A 20367-nucleotide genomic window follows, 5' to 3' on the forward strand; every position below is an offset into this window, starting at 1 on the left:
TTCAATATCTGCCTCCTTGATCCTAATTCTTCTGAATCATTGTGCAAAGTCTATAAAAGTTGTCTTTCAAGTGCTGGTCTAAAAAATCTTATAAAAGAACCTACTCGTGTTACTGAGGACACAGAGTCCCTAATTGATCATGTTCTTGTTAATGATGCTAGTATGGTTTCTCAAAGTGGAGTTATCCATCTTGGTCTTAGTGACCACTTCATGACGTACTGCACTAGAAAGGCAACTCAAGTTAAATTCAACAATCACAACACTATAAAAATAAGAACTACAATATAGACTCTTTCAGATCCCTACTTGCAAATTGTGACTGGTCTTCTATCTTGAATTGTGATAATGTTGATACTGCATGCCAGAACTTTAAACAAATCTTTGTCAATATACTTGATCAGGTTGCTCCCAAGCATCAGGTTCGAATTAAACAACGAACCGAACCCTGGGTCACTCCAAGTATTCTTGAAAGCATTTAGAAAAAGGGATAACATTCGTAGAAAGTTGATAACTAAAACCCCAGGTATTGATTATCATGACTATACCACCTTTCGAAATCAAATCCAGAGGGAAGTGAAAGCTGCAAAAGCATCGTTTTCAAGAATAAATTGGAAGAATCCATGGGAGATCAAAGAAAGCTTTGGACTCATCTGAACAACTTAGGCTATAGCTCTAAAGCAAACTCTAAGGGTAAAATTGTTTTGGACATTGATGGTGAACTGTGTTATGATACCTTGTCTGTATGTGATTATATTAACAAATTTTTCACTTCAGTTGCTTCGGTCCTGGTTTCTAAACTTCCTGCTGGCTTGAACCAATATGACACAGCTTCAAACTCCTTTATTCAGTTCTATCAGAATAAAGGTGTCTCCCATGGTGAATTCAATCTTAGACCAATTGATGAGGATTTTATTCTCAAGGAGCTCCGCAGTTTGAATGTTTTGAAGGGTGCGGGTTTGGATGAGTTAGCCCCCAGATTTTTGAGGGATGGAGCTGTTCAAATTGCCCCCCTGATAACACATATTGTCAACCTCTCTATCAATACTGAAACTGTGCCTGAAGATTTCAAGACTGCCAGGATCACCCCTCTGTACAAAAAGAAAAGTAAACTGGATGTTGGTAACTACCGCCCAGTGAGTGTTCTAAATTGTGTTTCAAAGATCTTGGAAAAGAGTGTTTATGTACAGGTTAAGGATTATTTGACACATAAAGATCTTACTTATCAGTATCAGTCTGGTTTTAGATCAGGATTTTCAACAGAGACTTGCCTTATATACTTAACCGACTTTGTCAAATACCAAATTTCTCAAGGAAATTATGTTGGAATGATGTTACTGGATGTCCAGAAAGCATTCGATAAGGCGTCAACCATAGTATATTATGTGATAAGCTTGAAGCTATGGGCATCAGCTCTGGTTGGTTTCAGTCATATCTGTGTAACAGAAAGCAACTTGTCTGCATTGATGGAATAAAATCATCTCTCCAAACTATAACTTGTGGCGTCCCTCAGGGCAGCCTGCTGGGCCCCTTGTTGTATTTGTGTTACAGCAACGACATGGAGATTTCAGTGCAGAACAAGTTACTGCTTTATGCGGACGACAGTGTTATCATTGCATATGACAAAGACCCCAAGGCTGTTGCTGATATGCTTGGCTCTGATCTTAAATCCTGCAATCAGTGGTTAGTGGATAATAAACTGTCTCTTCACGTTGGCAAGACAGAATGTATACTCTTTGGCACCAAAGCTAAGTTAAAGAAAGTTCCTGACTTCTGTGTTGCCTATGATGGTCATGTTATCAAATCTCAGGAGAGTATCAAGTATCTTGGTGTTTCAATAAACAATACACTGTCTGGTGAAAGCATGGTTAACTCTGTCATCAAAAAGGCTTCTGGTCGCCTTAAGTTCCTCTACCGACATTCTCACATTCTCAATCAAACTTTATGTAAAAATCTTAGTTCTGCATTGATTCAGTGCCACATGGATTACTGTTGCACATCTTGGTATAGTGGCCTCACTCAGAACCACAAAAATAAATTGCAAATTACTCAAAATAAGGTTGCTCGTTACATCTTGAAACTTTCCCCCAGAGATCACATTGGGCAACATATGAGCTAAACCTTGTGAATCTCTAGAAAATTTGTGACAGAGTTAAACAGCTGAGGCTTAACCATGTCTTTAACATCTACCATTGTCAAGGTGCACTTTATCTTAATCAGAATTTCACTAGAACATCAAGTGCTCACTCTTATGGAACCAGATCAAGTGAATCCAATTTCATTGTTCCTAGGGTAAAAGGTATTGCCTCAAACACATTCTACTACAAAGCCATTTTGGACTGGGATGATCTCCCATCAAACATCAAGGGATTGCCTACCAAGTCTGCATTTAAACAAAGTGTCAAACAACATCTAGCCAGCAACTCTCTCAGTCAAGAGATGTCTGATTTCACTGTGTAGGCATTTTTTGGTTTCCCATTTGTTCTCTCATCTTTTCTTGGGACCCCATCGGAAATAAGCTTGCCTTTTCTGCGGGCTTAATGGGTTATCCCGGCTTGTCATTTTTATGTCCGTGTGCCCTGTTCCTAAATGGCTTTGTGGCTGATTAATTTATGCTTTAAATAATTTGTCGCATTGTTGTACTTTGTAATGATTTTTCTGTCTCTATAATTTGTTTTTGTATTCTAATGATTTTGCCAAATAAAAAACAAACAAACAAACAAACTAAAATTGAGATGGAACCAGGGGCTATTTCAGAGTTTCCCCCACTTTATTTCACCCTTTGCTTAGACTTGAACACCCGTGATGTGAAGCTGTGCCCAATGCACACTTTCCTCACTTGCCGGGCCATTTAATAGCACTAATTTGATATTGTAAAAAAATACTGGTATAACTATACATGTATGTAGGTCATATGGATTCAATCTGCTATTTCAACTGCATACAAGTACAGGGCTTTTCTGGTACAAGTGTGATTACACTATGGGTAGTGAAATGTACATGTACAAATCAATACCAGACTACCAGAGAGTGAAACTTATGGTTAGGAAAAAAAATCACTGTGACTAGCCTATTGAACCATGGTAAGCCAACTCAATTCAAAAGGAAATTCCCCTTTGAAATACCTAAGTTACTTAATCAACCCGGGAGAACTAGTGCAGTAGGTTCTACAATGTATGGAAATGTGCGTGCATGCATATGTGTAAAAAATCACTATGTCAGAAAATGCAACACTGCATTACATTTTTTGAACATAAGTGTTATTCTCTATAGCTCAGTCCAAAAAAGTTTGACCTACTGTAGACCAAACCCTGGAGAAGCTCCTAGTGATATGGAACACAGAATTTACAAAAAATACAGGCACCATACTTGAAGGGGGGGGGGGGTGGGGGTGACTGCAAGTGGGACTATGTTCACTGTGTGACAAAAATTAGAAATAAAAATTGCATGAAAAATTATTATAATGAGTAATCAAAAGAGAGAACAAATAGTGAAATACATGTATGTATTCTACCTCACAAAACCTATAGAAGCTGTAAATTATCACATGTGTGCAGAGTTATTTCCTTTCATTTTCCACAGAAATAAGCTTTCCAAGCAAAACCCATTCATGCATAATGGACTATTCTATTTGAAATTTATACACTGACTTTGGAAGATATCAGACATGACCTTAATTTTCCACACAGGGAATGTGAATTTCAAACGGTGGTATCTGAATGAGTGTGGGAGATTAGGGTCATGTCTTCCATAGGGGGGTTTGTGGAGTTCAACTGGAATAGCCCATTTACACTATGTATTATATTGATGCTTGGTTCACATGATAGTTTTTGGATAAGGTCCTTGAATTGAAACTCAATTCTTAGTTTCCCAGGCCCATTTTTTTTTTTTTTTCAGGTCAATGATCAGTGCAACTATTTCATTCATTATTTTCAAGATTTTATTTTAATATGTGACCTTTTTACCAATGCTTACATGTAATTCATTTTGTTTATTCTATTTGGGTATTTCCAGTTTAACCCACTAATGTTATCAATACGCATTCTTGTAATTTTGTTTAAATTCCAAACTTTCAATCAAGTTTTAGCACAAACATAATAGTACAAAGTATTTCACTCTTCGCTCCGATTTGCACTGATCTACGTATATGTTTGAGGATAAAAATTAATGGTGTTAAAAAAATGGAAAAGTATAATGACTTTACCCATTCACAATTCACATTAACTACCGTACTCTGTCATGCATGTCGTGCAGAATGTTATTTTAAAAACTAAACATAATTAAGGGATTCATACATGCCATCACCAATCTGGTCAAAATTGTGAATTTTAAAAATTTCTTTCCTATCTCCTGCCAGGCATAATTATTGTAAATGTGGGAATTTACACTTACTATATATGGGAAGAGTAATGGAAAAGCAGATGGGCCTTTTTGTACTTAATTATTTCTGAAGTTTAAGGGATCTAAAATGAGCGTTTATTATGCGTTTCAACAGTATTTTTGTGGGACATGAGAGCACCTCAGACCTATCGAATTGCATTCTGAATACTGAAGCATGTCTTTCTGATATCAAATAATTTTCATTTTTTGAAAATTACAATATAATACAAATTTTATGACAAATTATAAAAATTTGATATTTTTCAAATTTTTGATATATAACAGTCCTCGAAGTAAATTATATAAATCTAATGATATATTCTTTAAGTGTATGTAGCAGGAAGGAAAAAGCCGACGGTCAATTGAAAATTTTGACCTTTCATATTGAAGATATGGATTTTTTCCCAAAAGACCTAATTTTTTTTGGGTGTTTTGGGAAAAAAATCCATATCTTCAATACGAAAGGTCGAAATTTTCAATTGATCGTCGGCTTTTCATCCCACCTACATACACTTTAAGTATAAATCGTCAGATTTATAAAGTTTACTTCAAGTACTGTTAAATATCAAAAATATCAATTTTTAATGATTTGCCATGAAATGTGTATTAAATTGCAATTTCAAAAATCAAAATTATTTGATATCAGAATGACATTCTTCGTATTCAGAATGCAATTCGATATGTCTGATGTGCTCTAATGTCCCAAAATAAATACTGTCCAAACGCTCATACCCCAGCCCTTAAGTCTATCACAGAGTATATGAAACTATACATTTTAGAATGGCATAGAGCCAAGGAATATTATGGTAATGTCAGATTTAAACAAAAATGTTCAGTTTTTGAAAAAAATCACAAACATAAACTTTTTTGCTAGCTGCTCCTTGGTGATTTTAATGTTGACTTTGCAACATTAAAATCTCTTATGGGCAAACAAACATTTTTTACCTTAATAAATTATGACATTCAACAAAATGATTGAAGTAAAACATGCAATCCAGATTGAAGAATTGAGTAGGTAAAAGGTGCCATGTCCCACTTCCAACATGAAATGAACATCCTGTAGCATTTCACAGCATTTCCCAGTATGTCCTTGATGGTATTTAGCAAGAAATACCAATGTTTCCCACCTGGTTAATTTTTTCACACACAAAACAAGTTACCAGTATTCCAGGCACAAAATATTAATGCAAAATTGTTATGATCTTTTTCTGTGGCATTGTCTTTTCTTCTTTTTTATTTATACCTATTTATTTATAATTAAGTCTACTGATATTAGTTACCAGAGGCGGATCCAGGAATTTACAATAGAGGGGGCGCCGAGCCACCGTCGCTGCCGCGGCGGCTCTGCGCCCACACAAAGTCAGGCGCCGCTCTGCAAAAATACATTAAGTCGGGCGCCGCTTTGCAAAAAATAGAGGGGGTGCGCGCCGGGTGCGCCCCCCCTCTAAATCCGCCCCTGGTTACCTCTGTTTGCTCATGCAATATAAAAATATCAAGTGCTGGTTTAAAAACGGTCCTATCATACTCAGCTTGAGACCTTGCATGACATGACCTCAAACCAGTGATATGTTTCCTATTGCATGAACAAACAGGGGATAAAACTAGTAGTGTACATGGACCACAACAGCTTCATCCCAATGGCATAGTTTAATAACCTCATTTAAACAATCATTATGCAAAATATGACCTCAAGTTGCAGAGTATGAGTTTTTGTACCCAAATTTTCAAAGGTCATTCAATGAATATACAAATGTATTGGGGTTAAAGAACTGTGCCCTGACAGATGAGCATGTTATAGATCCTAGTGATATTGATAAATCAATTTGAATAGTCCTAACACCAACAGCTGTTGGGAAAAACGCTTATGACAGCAAAATGATAATGGCTTGTATTCAGTGAATATATTTTTAGTTTTTTTAATAAAAAATGATGATGCCAGCATAATGAATGAAAAAGCACACACATGTGTTGTAGAGTTAATTATGTCATAATAAAGTAATGGAATTGTCACCGGATTCATAATTCATTCTTCAATATACAGTGATTCCTATTGACGGTATCATCTTGTACATGTAGGCCTATGTGTATTTGATCGTTGGAAACCTCTGTGAGTATACATGAAAGTGCCTGACATTATCTTGGTTAACTACTTGGATGGCAAATACATGTATGCACAATGTAAAAGAAAAGTCTGCAAGTGCCAGGAGTCATCACAAACACTTAAAAGGAAATGTGGAGGTGTACAACTTTTTGTGTGTTCATTTGAGCTTGACAAAGTGACTGGAGGTCTAAGAGATAGTTACAATCTCTTTTCAGACAATTTTTTCTGCTTTATTATATTGGAATCACTATGGTCATCTTTTTTCTCTTTTTGTTAAAAACCATGAATGTTAATTCAGTGTAATCTTTGTGCATGAGAGTGCACAGACTTATGTGGGTGTTTTGTTTACCCATGCAGAATGGATGATTATAAATATTTATTGGTGATTTTCTGATATATGTCCATTAGGGAAAGAACCCCAGGATGAATCGGCACACCTAGCCTACACAGGCCTACATTTAACACATCTTCCAATTACCTTCATGAAAGCCTATATAATGTAGCCTACAGTAGCACCAGTGGGTACCAGGATAGATTATACAGCTTCAATGAAGTCTTGACAATAAGCCAATTTTGTGTAGGCTTACCTGAAGAGTTTATACACCCACATATATCTTCTGTAAACTGATGAATGTAAAGTTACAAGAGTGTAGACTACATACTCATTTTATGTTTGCATCCAACACTGCCAAGGCATGTACTCTGCAGACATGGAAATTAATGCAATCAATTTGTATACTTTATACCCTGTGCATGCAGGCATTGAAGAAAATGAACTAGCTTCAAGTCCAATGGAAGACCAGCCTAGTCCAGATGACCCTCAACAGAGTGCTTCAACTAATCTGGTGAAGCCCAGAAGTCTGGAAACATTACTGGCTTGTGTGGACAAATCAGATGAGGATCTGCTGGCATCAGATGATGAAAGTGATGATGATTTCCTCATGGCTAAGCCATCAGCATTGGAGGAAATAGTGCAGCTCAGGTAAACTAAGGATTTTCTGGCATTAATATTGATTTTTGTTATGACTGCTGACATATATGAATGTGTATTAAAAAGCCATGTGGATAGAATTAAGAATGATAATTGATATATTTATAGCCCATTTTAGTAGCTTATAGTCTAGGTCCCAGCTGGCTTAGAGTTTCCTCCCACTATTAAAAAATATGTGGTGACAAACTCCAAGTCCATCTTTTCTGATTGGCCCAAACCTTTGATCTATAAATAACTTGAGCCCACTTCTCACTGGGCTAACCAAGTCCATATTTTTACTATATTTTGTAAAAAACAAACAATTTGAGAAAAAAAAAAAAAAAAAATTGGGCAATTTATCAAGAGACAAATGCATACTGGAAAACCGATGTGTATGGCAGTTTCGAGAAATGCTTATTTTTTGCCCTATACTGTTTTTGAAAGAGCTATTTTATGTTCAAGTTTGAAACTGAAACGATTGTTACAACTCTTTTAGTAAAATCCAATCAAAGTTCCAATTCTGAGTTCATATTTTGTCTAATTGAAAGCTTTGTCACATTGGAATAATACTGATATATCCAATCAATGATATTTTGTGGTTGTTGCTACAATGTAGGAGGTTTGTTCAGTGACAAAGGACAAACCTTGCTGAGAACCAGACTAAGCCCATTGTGAACAAGAATTATCTTGAGGATCAGTGTTAATTTTCATTTTAAAACAATGCCTGAAACACCAAATTCTTTTCACTTTATAATGTATAAATGCTGACTCTTGTTCATTGCATATATTAGTTAGCCCAGGTAATGATAAAAAAAAAAAGTGTAGTGATTTATTATAATAGTGCGCTACGCACAGGCACAATGCCTAGACGTAGATCCACAAGCCTCAGCACACTTTACAGGTTTACAGATTAAAATGTATGGAACCCCTCAACAAACAGATTTTTTTTTGTGTCCTTTTACACTGTACATGTAGTGGAGGAGCCCATCAAAACCCTCTTACTTTTGTGGTTGTGCAGAACCAGAGTCTATTCCCTTTTCTTGGTAGAAAAAACAACAACCTCAAAATGGAAGTCAATCCTTGTGTGAACTGCACTTAGAATTCTGTGACCATTCACATTTTCTACCATGAAGTGGAACCTCTTAAAGTGACAAGCACTTGTAAATTCAGCATAAGTAAAATAATATCTTTCCTTTTTTCATAGTACTTTACCACTGCCACAAACACCAGAGAAACCGCTGTCCTTGTCTCAGATGAGCAATGATTCATTACAGGTAGGTAGTACTGTATACAACAGGGTTACCATGGTTACCCTTATGAGGAAGTGAGTAGGGGCATGACCAGATTTATCAATTCAAAATCAAAGTGGAATAAATTAGTAAGATTTCACTTGAGGACAGGCATTTATTAAGTATGCCTTGACCAGGAGTTAAAAAATCTCTTGGTCCCAAAGATAGCTGCTAATCCTATAGTTTGTAGTGTAAAATATTGAACATACCAGGTACCAAAACTTGGCTCCTATAGGGTAAAATATCCTGGCTCCTGCTTTATATAAGCCTTGCTTGAGGACATGATTACAAAGCTTAGAACTTTTAAAATACAAGTGATACCATGGCAAGTTCAAGTTTGGTATCAGATAAAAGAGGTCAACATGCCCTTTAAAGTTAGCTATGATACAGTTAAATATTTAGCCTGATAATAAAAAAAAAAATCAAATTTTTGGACCAATTTTTCAGTTTGTTCTCTGTATAATTTGCTACTTCACAAAACATGCAAACTGCTTGAGAATGGTCACAATGTTACCATGGAATTGCCCTTGTATATCAACATGTATCTATCTGCAAAGCTAGATATACTAGGAACAAATTGTGATAATTGAAAGAGAATAACAGTGGTATTATGTATGCATGTATACACAAACAGAAAGTAAACCACTAGAGGCATATTAGTTCTGCTTTCTGCAGTTTGAAGAATGCTCTGAAAAAAGATTGTTACAAGATTACTTGAATTTCATGGTCACACATGAGAGAATATGATATAATAAATATGGATATTTAAGGGTATACGAGGTATTGTTGGTCAAAGCAGCCCAAAAATAAAATCGATTTTCATTATATGTATCAATATATTGATGAAAAATAACACTTTAGTGTTTTGCAAAAGTTCATTCTACAAATCATATACTTTGAAAACTTGCTTAATTTATTGTTGTTAATGAGTAATGTACGTTTTACAAAAGTGTTGTTGTTTCAGCCCTCTTTACAACATAACTCAAGAACCACAGGACTTACAAAAGTATATCTGTGATATTTGAATTCTTCTACACGCTCGCTATGAATTGGGCAATGCAATTTTTGCTAAAGCTCACTACCATTCGCAAGATGCTGTGAACTACTTTTTTTCTGCTGCTTCGACCAACAATACATCGTATAACCTTACGGTATTGAAGTGCATGATGTACAGACATCAGCTATTGCCAAGAGATCCATGCAGACAAGTCATATTGGCAGTTTTGGACAAGAAGGCTCTATCTACAATAGCTGCCAGGTGTCATATTTAGATGTGTAGAATGCAGAAATTGACAAATGTCTATATAGCAGCTATTGAAGAGAAGGCCTTCTTTGCAATAATCCCTTGATATATAATCAGTGTAAAACTGAATCAAGCTTTGAACACAGCACTTGATGATTGATTATAATGCAGAAAAGGAGTATTATTCATAACACTGGTTTGCCAGTGGTTGGTTTTTGTTTACTATTTTATCAATGATTTATAGTCATTCAAGCACAAAGGGTCAGACAGACTCTTACATTATACAAAGGAGAAAAACATGATTTTTCTGCTGACCTTGGTTATAGAAATACTAGGCAAAAATAAATGACCAAGATTAATTATTATAATCTTTGATAAATTTATTATTTTTTGTTTTTCGCCTTTGTATAAATGACAAATGTAAGAGTCTATTTTTCCCTTTGTGCACCTGTGTACATAGCAGACAAACAAAACCAAACAGACAAAAAAAAAATAAAAATAAAAAAGCTGACGTTTCGAGCAGATATGCTGCTCTTCTTCAGGGATAGACAACAAAATATTACTTGCCTTAAGCAAGATGACAATATAGTTTTATATTAATCATACAATATTTGTAATATTCATTTCTAGAGTCCATGCCATTCATCCAGTGCCTATACTCGAGCTCCGACTGACAAGAACAAGAAACTAAAGTTCACTTTAGATTCAATGATGGATATAAAGGCACAGGTAAGACCTAAATAACAATTCCTCAAAATACATATTTGTTGTTTGTTTAGTTGTTGTATTTGTTGGGAATGGGATTTTTAAATGTCTACAAAGGCATTATTGTGTAATATTCTTGGGTTTTTTTTTTTTTTTGTAAGATAAATTTTCAGATGTGAGGTTAGATTACCGGCAGGAGGATGTGTTGGGTCAGGGTTTGCGGTCAGATGTTTCCATTTTAATAGTATTAACTCTATTTCTGTGGACATGATTATATCCTGGTTAACCTGTCCAGGATGGCTGGGGATATTAGGAAGTACTTGTACACAATAGAATAGGAAATAATCCAACTTAGATATTGAAACAAAATCATACCTCAATAAACAGATTATCCACCCACATGGATCAGATTTTGTTTTGTTCTCAACTCAGTGCCATTTTTACTAAATTATTTGTCACATTTCAGTAGACACAGAATCATTCCTCAAGTAGAACTAATATCAATGCATAGACTCGCTGGTGTTATGCTTCACAAACATTTTCAAAATGTGTAATATACATGGGGCCCTTGCCAATATTGAAACTGAGGTGCTTGAATGCCTCTAACTTTCTTGATAGTACAGTTGGTTATAGTGTTAACTATACACACTGGCCCCAGATTCAAATCCTGGTCTCCTGCAAAAGGGTAAAAATATTTGAAATTTGTAGGAATAGCTGTAAATTGAAGGATTAGTGTATAAAATGCTCATTACTCCCTATTCCAGAAAATACAGCACTAATTTTTTTGAATAAAATATTATCCTGTTTTCCCAAATGAAACATAGCTAAATCTTAATCTTTTATTTAGTCCTAACTGGCAATGAAAGACAAATTTTAATTTTTGGTCAAATTTTGGAAATAAGGGCCAAAAACATGCATTTTTAGGGTGTTTTCGACCTTTTTTTAATATTCTGTGACAATCAAGCCCAAAGACTTGAACAAAGATTAATTTCAAGTTATGCATTCTAATTTTTGGAAAACACATTTTCCAATCATTTTATAACCAATTAGCACAAATAACATACAATATTAAAATTATAAGCTAACCTTTACCCTTTACTCAAGATTTTGAGTGCCAAGTCATACAATTTTGTGACTATAATTTGTAAGAAAACATGCACTCAAATTGCAAAAAATTAAATTAAAACTTGACTTTTATTGCCAGTTAGAACTAACTAAAGGATTAGGATTTAGCTATGTTTCATTTTGCAAAATAGGATAATATTTTTTTAATCCAAAAAAATTAGTGCAGTGTTTTTCTGGAATGGGAGTTAGTATTTTATTTACATGATAATTTGACAAAAAAGGAAGAAAACTGCAGTGTGGCGAAAACTGCAAAGTTCCATTCTTATGTGTGTTGCTAAAAGTGTCCATACTCGAACAGTGGCTAAAATGTTTTTATAGGTTGCTTGAGGTCTTATCACTTGCCGAGTCTGTGACCATCTGCCATAAAGGGGCCACAATGTTAGTAGAACTAATGATATATGGTCTATTGAACAATTTAATGAACAATACAAAACAGGATTTTTCAGTCTCTTTATTGATTTTTACAACAAGCAATGCAATATAACACTGTAAAGCTTATTTTGAGTATATTATTTGTCTGTTCAATCATGGAAATAGTAGATTTTATCTACTATTTCCATGGTCCAATATCTCAAAAAAGTGAGTGTTAATTTCACAGTCCACTTGTGATGAATAGTCACATACTAGAGTTTCTGCCAAAGAAGAAAGCCGGTTGTTTACATTTTGAGAGTGTTTACAACGTAAACATGGAAGTGGGGTTCTGATTGGCTGATTCAATCATCTGACAATCATAACAACAGACACAGTAATCTGATTGGCCGATTACGCAACAAAACATTGGTCAGCTCAAACAAAGCTTCGCGTATGTCACTCATTAACTAGCGCTCGCGTCAGTCTGAGCAAGGGACTGCCGTTCTTTTCTGAAACCGAGTCTAGGCCTACTTCTTGCAAAAATGTGCACATTGTTTTTGATGATTTTAAGATTTAACATACTAACATCAAAATCAGATTTTCAAGATTTGCCTTGGCCAACTAACTCTGTTAAATTATTCCACTTGATATTATACAAAGTATATTTTCTTTTTATTCCTTGCTGTGCAGTTTAACTGTCTTCATCATTATTTCAACAACTCTTCCTATACTTTTGTACAGGAGACAACCGTTGTTAATCCGTGATGAATCCACAATCCAGTAGCGTATACGCTGAACGCAAGGTTCTTGGCGTGTCTGACGCGTTACGCTATGAGCGCCAGTAAAATTCATCATGCCTGGAACGTATGCGTAAACATGAACTCTCTTATGTTGGCGGTAGCAGCTAAATATTACCGCTTTATTCTTTGGTTTTATTGCCATGGTTTTATTGAGTGGCAATGGCAAATGGACATTCCGAATGAAAGAATCATGTGAATTATTCATCTTTAGCTTGTTTTGTTGTTGAAAGGATTCAATCATGTTTCACCGTTGTTCATCACCGATTAACAACTTCGCGTCCGGCGCGTCTGCGTGGTTTACTTCGCTCAGGCTGCCCTCGCGAAGTAAACCACTGAGACGACGCGGACGCATCGTTGTTAATCGGTGGTGAACAACGGTGAAACATGATTGAATCCCTAAATAATTTGCAGTGCTAGCTGCTAGTGCACCACTTGTCACTTGTCGTTTATGCTCCTGAAATGTCAGTCGTTTTGTCTTTGTTAACCTAAGGCAGCTGTGTACTCTAGAGATTGTTTCTTTCGCAAAATTGAGTTTTTTTTATATGTTTGTACTTTGTTATGTTTTTTATAAATACAAGGAATGAAAATCCAGATTTGTAAACTCCAACTGCAATATTTTAAGGATTTTATTTCACTATTCCACTCGTGTTTGAAATTGAAAAGGAAAGAAAATCTTTGTTGTACCAGCAGGGTACACGCGCGCAACAACGCATCGCGTTGCGTATCGCGCAATTTGTTAACACACAAATAGCTACGCATACGCGACGCTTATCTGCATGCGCGGCGCATCTTATGGAAACACCACGGAAGCACAAAAACCTAGTGGTCAAATGGTTCCGTTTTAGCTGATAAAATGTGGGGTTTTTCAAGTTCTTTCCCCCAATTTAAATATCAAGTTATGAATGGATTTCACTCAAACTTATCAAGGGGCCGTGGATTTACCCGATGTTTATGTAATGTAAGGTTGAAAAATAAAAACTGCTGCATTCTCCTGCGAGATTCGATGAAAGTGCAAAATGTGACCACTTTAAACTTCAACAGCCATTATTTCAATGTTCATTTTCTTGGTAAAATGACGATTTAGGTACACGATAACTCAATAAATACAGCATCTATAGGTAAGCAAATATGATCATCGTAAAAAGCATGATCGACTCAAGCAACGGTTTTCTCATTTTTTTATATTTTGGTCTATTTCCGATTTTAGGCATCATTTTGTGCAAATAGGCGTTTCTGAATTTTAAAAAGTTCAATTTGATGACTTATATGGTCAATATCTCAAAAAATAAGGCTAAAATCAAAAAAAATAAAAAAACTGTTTTTGGAATGGAGCCTCAAGATTGAGCTAAAAACAAAATAAAATATTTTGGAAAGAGTGTTTTTTTGTTATGATGTACCTAACAAATATTGCCAAAAACGCAGATTTATTGATGTCTTGCCTTCATAAAAATATATACTTTTATATGTCTTGCGCGAATAATTACAAAGTTATTGCACTTTTACTACATGCATGTCTGAGAGTACACAGCCTCCCTAAGTATTGGATGTTGTACATATTAAACATTTTTTGACTAAAGTATATTTAATCTTATCTGTTTGATATTTTGAAACAGAATGGTCATGATGAAGGTGCTGATATGACAAGGTATCTAAAGAATAATATGCAGGAGCCTGGTAAGCAGGTGGATGTAAGTGAAGAGACATCAGGTATCCAAGCTAATATGAAGGCTAAATGTGATAAGGTAAGTTAACCCTACCCCAGTAGATATTTATATAATATTGAATGGCTTTGAGTGTGATACAAGAATATATTTTTCTATCGAGTACATTATATTCTTGTATCACACGAAAATAAGCTATTCAATATTATTATTATTATTATTTATATCAGGCTTTTACTATGCAGTAACATGAAAATTTAAGCTTACCTAGCCACCGGGTTTAACCAATGTGTATTGTAATGTAAGATTACCTTTTGACCTTCTTGTTTTCTGCTCTTTACTCTCAAAAGACAATTTTGGAATAATTATATAGGTTTATTTGTAGATGTGGATTATATTTCCTAAGGTTATCATCATCCAAAATTGCTGCGAATTAAGTTTGTGATTTTACTTGTTTATTCAGTACGAAATCTCCTGTGACCCGTTATGGTGTCTGTATTGTTGTGCTGTTGTATCATGACGCGTGTTGGTGCTGTCACCATGGTAACGCGCGACGCGTACAAGATACGTGTACAATATTAAAAAAATATTGTATTGCATATGGATATTTTGCAAATATTGTACAATTATACAGGTTTATTGTAGCGCTCAAAAGCCTGATATAAATAATAATATATATTATTAACCCTAACTCTTACAAAGCAAAACCACTATGCATGCATCCATCCATCCAATGTGATGCTGTGACCCAATCGTCCTATATATGGACTGTTTCATTGGCCGGGCCAGTGAAAATCTGTGGCTACACTTCGCTGATGGAGTGCTTGGCAAGCGAGGGGTCAGGATCAAAACCCAAGGAAACTCATAACTTCTTTGTTCATTTTCTGTTCCATCTTTTTCCGTTCCCATAGCCAATAACCATTTTTAGCATTAGGTTTTTAAAAAGGTTTTAAAATGTTTATTCCAATATTGTTCAAAAAACATTCAGTTATTAAAAATAATAGTACCTTGTTTCATAAATGTTTTTATGCAAAAGTATGCAAAAGTTGATTGAATGTGAATGTCAGATAGTACAAAAAAAACACCTCCGGAACAATAAATATGATGTTTCAAAGGGGTTTGACCCAATCAACTGTCTCATTCCCCTTTTTTCTTCACCAAAACTGAGATTTTGGTATCAGAAGAAACCCCATCTTTTTCTCATTATGCCAGAAAAATTTAACACCTAAGATATGTTTCATTTAGATGGTGTGAACAAAATATGTGGTGAATTGTATCTTATGGGGCATTGTTATACATGTTTTTGCTTCTTATCAAAACGACTGGAGCAATACACAACACAAAAATTGGAGACATATTGTTTTAATGATAGGCACTGATCAATGTAAGATGTAGCAAAATGATGAAGAGAGAATATTTCATGATTATTCTGTTTTAGGGTGCTTTAAAAAAAAATTTGGTATAACATTTTTATTTTCAAACATTGGAGCACAGCATTTGCAGAGCATTTAAAAATGTTTCATAGCAACAAAAAACACAACATTAAATTTTAGTGGCAACATTTGACAGACCTTTTGAAGATTTGATGTAAAATGTTGGTGTTCACTGGAAATTAAGATACCTACATGTACCTGGTGTGATCTAAGCTACATTGAGTTGTATGCATGCTTCTGAAAAGCCAGATAAAGCTATCTACAAATCATTCACAGCATAGGAGCATACAAATGGTGTAATATACAAAATTAACAATTAGGTGCTGTTTGACTACTAATACTTTTGTCTATTGAATAGACTAAATATAACTTAGAAAATCAAAGACGGCATTTATTGGCAACTATTTGCCATACTGCTATCACTCTTCGCATCACATACATACATGTGTAGCTAACGCTTCTCATGTTAGATTTTGTTGTTTAATTTAAGGGAAGGGGTATGAACATTTGGACAGTATTTATGGTGGGACATTAGAGCACATCAGACATATCGAATTGCATTCCGAATACACAGAATGTCATTCTGATATCAAATAATTTTGATTTTTGAAATTCGCAATGTAATACACATTTTATGGCAAATCATTAAAATTGATATTTTGATATTTAACAGTACTTGAAGTAAACTTTATAAATTATTATTATTATTATTTATTCTTTCTTTATTGAGGGTAATACTGCTTCAGTGACAAGCACTGCTTTTCAAGCAGGCCCTCATTGTATACATGTTATAGCAACAAAATATATTACGATACACAATATTTACAAAAATAGCATACATAATATACTAGTATTACAAATAAGTATAAATCTGATGATTTATACTTAAAGGAGGATTTTGTGATCCTAGCATCCTCTTTTTATGACATTTTTCAGTAGATATCCACGAAAAAAGCTTATTTCCAAAATTTCAGTTGATTCCGATTTTGCGTTTGCGAGTTATGCATGATTATGTGTATTACACTGCTCCATAGACAATGTGTTGTAATTTTGTTCTGGTGCACCAGAACGAAATTCAAATTTGGCGATATTTTTGCTAAACGAATTAATCTGCAAGAAATATTTGATACATAAACATTATGTAGCCAGAGGTGGTGTAAAAATCTCAACTTTTTTTGGGAAAAGTGGGGGGATGAGGCTGTGGATCACGAAATGCCCCTTTAAAGTGTATGTAGGTGGGATGAAAAGCCGACGATCAATTGAAAATGTTGACCTTTTTCAGATTGAAGATATGGATTTTTTTTCCCAAAACACCAACAAAAAAAATAGGTCTTTTGGGGAAAAAAATCCATATCTTCAATATAAAAGGTCAACATTTTCAATTGATCGTCAGCTTTTCCTCCCAGCTACATACACTTTAAGAATATATCATTAGATTTGTAAAATTTATTTTGAGGACTGTTATATCAAAATTTGAAAAATATCAAATTTTAATAATTTGTCATAAAATTTGTATTATATCGTGAATTTCAAAAAATGAAAATTATTTGATATCAGAAAGACATGCTTCAGTATTCAGAATGCAATTCGATATGTCTGAAGTTGCTCTCATGTCCCACAAAAAATACTGTCAAAACGCTAAAAACGCTCATTCTAGATCCCTTAAGAAATAAAGGGTTAACTTGTAATCTCCAGAAGTAAATGTGTCTGAGGCATGCATGTAGTTTTTTCATACTTTCAGATATTTTGCCGATACATTGTACGCTTTAAAAAAGGGTTACTATATCAGGCATTGTAGCATAAAGGACAGTGTCAGTCACTGAAGCATGTGTTGAGAAGTACATTTGAGTAAACACACTATAAATTTCTAGGTACTTGACAAACATGAAAGAATCACAGTCCCATGTTTTGAATATAATAGACACTAGAAATAATGCATTTAATGTCATTTTTGCACCCTTTGCTTAAAAGCACCCCTTCAAAAATCACAACTGTCTAGCACCCTATTCCGGTGTGTCCGAACAATAAAATTGGTCAAATGTCAAATAAATTTACCATTTACACCTTGTGTTAGTATTAAGACTGATTTGACTTCAGATGTACACAGTTTTTAATGTTTCCTGTGTGTAAATTCTCTTCTTCAACTTTAATTGAATATCATCATTTGAATAATAAAAAAAATGACTTGATTTTTATGGTAGTAAAAATTCAAATATCAAGGTTCAATTTTGATAATCATTTCTGGCCCATATGCTGTGCACTACACATTTTCTAAAATATTTGCAATGTCGTGCTACGTCATACCTCATGTTTGCTTCAAAAATGGTACACTTGCGTTGATTAGCCTAATAATCGAAATGTTAATTTGACTCGGATGTTTGACAGTGCAATTGAATACATGAATACAAAATTCAACAAAGTCCATGGAAAGTGATTTTGAGAAACCTTTAAAAAAATGTGTATATCATTTTAATTCCTTCAGTTAGATTTACAGAGTAAGTTTTATATGCAAATGAGTGGGTTAAACTAGGTACATGTATGACGATTAGCATTTCAGGAACTTCATGGGTGGGGGGTCATTTTATATGCCGAACTTTGGTGTGTTTTTTAATCACACACAAAGACAACAATGTTGGAATTTGAGTGCCACTAATAAGATAATACAAAATAAAGCACACACATATGTATGTTGATAAGCACACTGCCATGTAATATAAACCACACACTTTTCTTGATTAAACCCATTTGTTTTTCAAAAGTCATTCTGCAGCAATGAATGTGTTCAAACAAGTCCTGGACTTGTTCTTTAATACACACTGGATTTCAATGAATATGTTACAAGTCTCAAGTCCTGGACTTGAGTTGTTCTTTCATACATGCTGGATTTCACATGCTCAAGGAGGGTGGATTTGAGTTGTTCTTTTATACATATGGTAGGCCTTTGTGTAAGCAACAATTTTCCAAGCTTAACTCAATTTGGCCAAAGTATGGACTTTTTTTTTGTGGGGGGGTTGTTTTCAGGTATTCAATTTATTTAACCTTCAAATCAAATAATGAGAGGTCATATTACATGCCCTATAAGGAACAGTGGTACCAAACAATGAAAAAATACTGATGGATGGTTCATGATTTCAAGAAATCAATACCAGTATTAAAGCATGATATCTTGTTTAATACTATAATTAATGCTTCACTTAGCAGATTCATTGTATCTCCATTGATCTGCTGATGCATGAGTTCACTCATTCACTCAGTGCACTGCACAGTGCAGGCCCAATAGACCTTTTTTATGGAGAGAGCTGCCATTTGTTTATGATGACCCAGTTTATAATTCTGGGGCATCGGTGCTTACACAAACGCAACTATTTAGCATGTACAAATCTGCCATATGACATATAATGAAGCGTGGAATATGTCTTGTGTTAGAGATTGATATTTATTGTTTACCAGAATCAGGCTGCAAAATAACCGAACCAAGCAAAAGGCACCGAAAGCAATTGCTTTCATTGCCCCTACCAGTTGCCTTGATACCCTATTAATGGCTGCTATTCTTTAACATGTAATTGCCTTGTAAAATAGATGTGCCCTTTCAAAATTGCCTTGAAATGGTTGCCCTTTAGAATCCATATTTTGCAGCCTGATGACCAGAATTTGTCCTAATCTAAAGTGCCAAAAATTGACGAACATTTGACCTTATCTTTCATTTTCATCATATTTTGAATTGCCAGATAGCGGAGGTGTTAGGCCAATATGTTAGGAAAATATTTTGCCTGATGACCCCACATTGACATTGGCAGGCCTGGAAAAATGTGGAAAGTGGGAAGCTCCTTCCAAGGAAATTTGGAAGATTGGAGGGAAATTAAGGTCCTTAAACAAAGAAATACATAAGAATTTGGAGGGAAATTTGTCTTTTTGAAGAGAAATTTTGATCATCTTTCAGGGAAATTTTCATTTTGTCTTGCCTTGGATAGGCTTAATAAGCTGTGTTTTCGCCTGAAAAGGACACCATTTTGTCAAATGGTGGTACCCATTTTTTCTGGTCGCTGCACCTGTTTTTCCAAACTTTGCAGATTTTGATTTGAAATGGTCTCCGAGTTGTGTGAATACACATCATAGGCAATCATACCTGCAGCAGCTAACAAAGATGCATCTATTTGCTGCTGACCCATTTACTGTAGATTGAATGTAATTGGAGATGATGATACAATAAATTATGCTATGCATGTCATTTAATCTAGCCAGCTACAACATTATATACTCCCTTTGTAACAGCTGTAATATATGTTGCTACACAAGCCAGTCATTTACTACA

At 34.7% G+C, this 20367-nt stretch overlaps 1 protein-coding gene across 1 annotated transcript in view; it reads left to right on the top strand.

The window, feature by feature from the left end:
* The window catches only part of LOC140148591 (uncharacterized), a 71776-nt gene that overhangs the window by 21606 nt on the left and 29803 nt on the right, over window positions 1-20367 (top strand). The window contains exons 4-7 of the mRNA XM_072170599.1: window positions 7238-7460; window positions 8653-8722; window positions 10611-10709; window positions 14575-14703. Of these exons, the coding sequence (XP_072026700.1) occupies window positions 7238-7460; window positions 8653-8722; window positions 10611-10709; window positions 14575-14703 (521 nt within the window). The remainder of the gene's footprint in view (window positions 1-7237; window positions 7461-8652; window positions 8723-10610; window positions 10710-14574; window positions 14704-20367) is intronic.

This window comes from Amphiura filiformis, chromosome 3 (genome assembly GCF_039555335.1).
Source record: "Amphiura filiformis chromosome 3, Afil_fr2py, whole genome shotgun sequence".
In the NCBI taxonomy this organism is placed as follows: Eukaryota; Metazoa; Echinodermata; class Ophiuroidea; order Amphilepidida; family Amphiuridae; genus Amphiura; species Amphiura filiformis.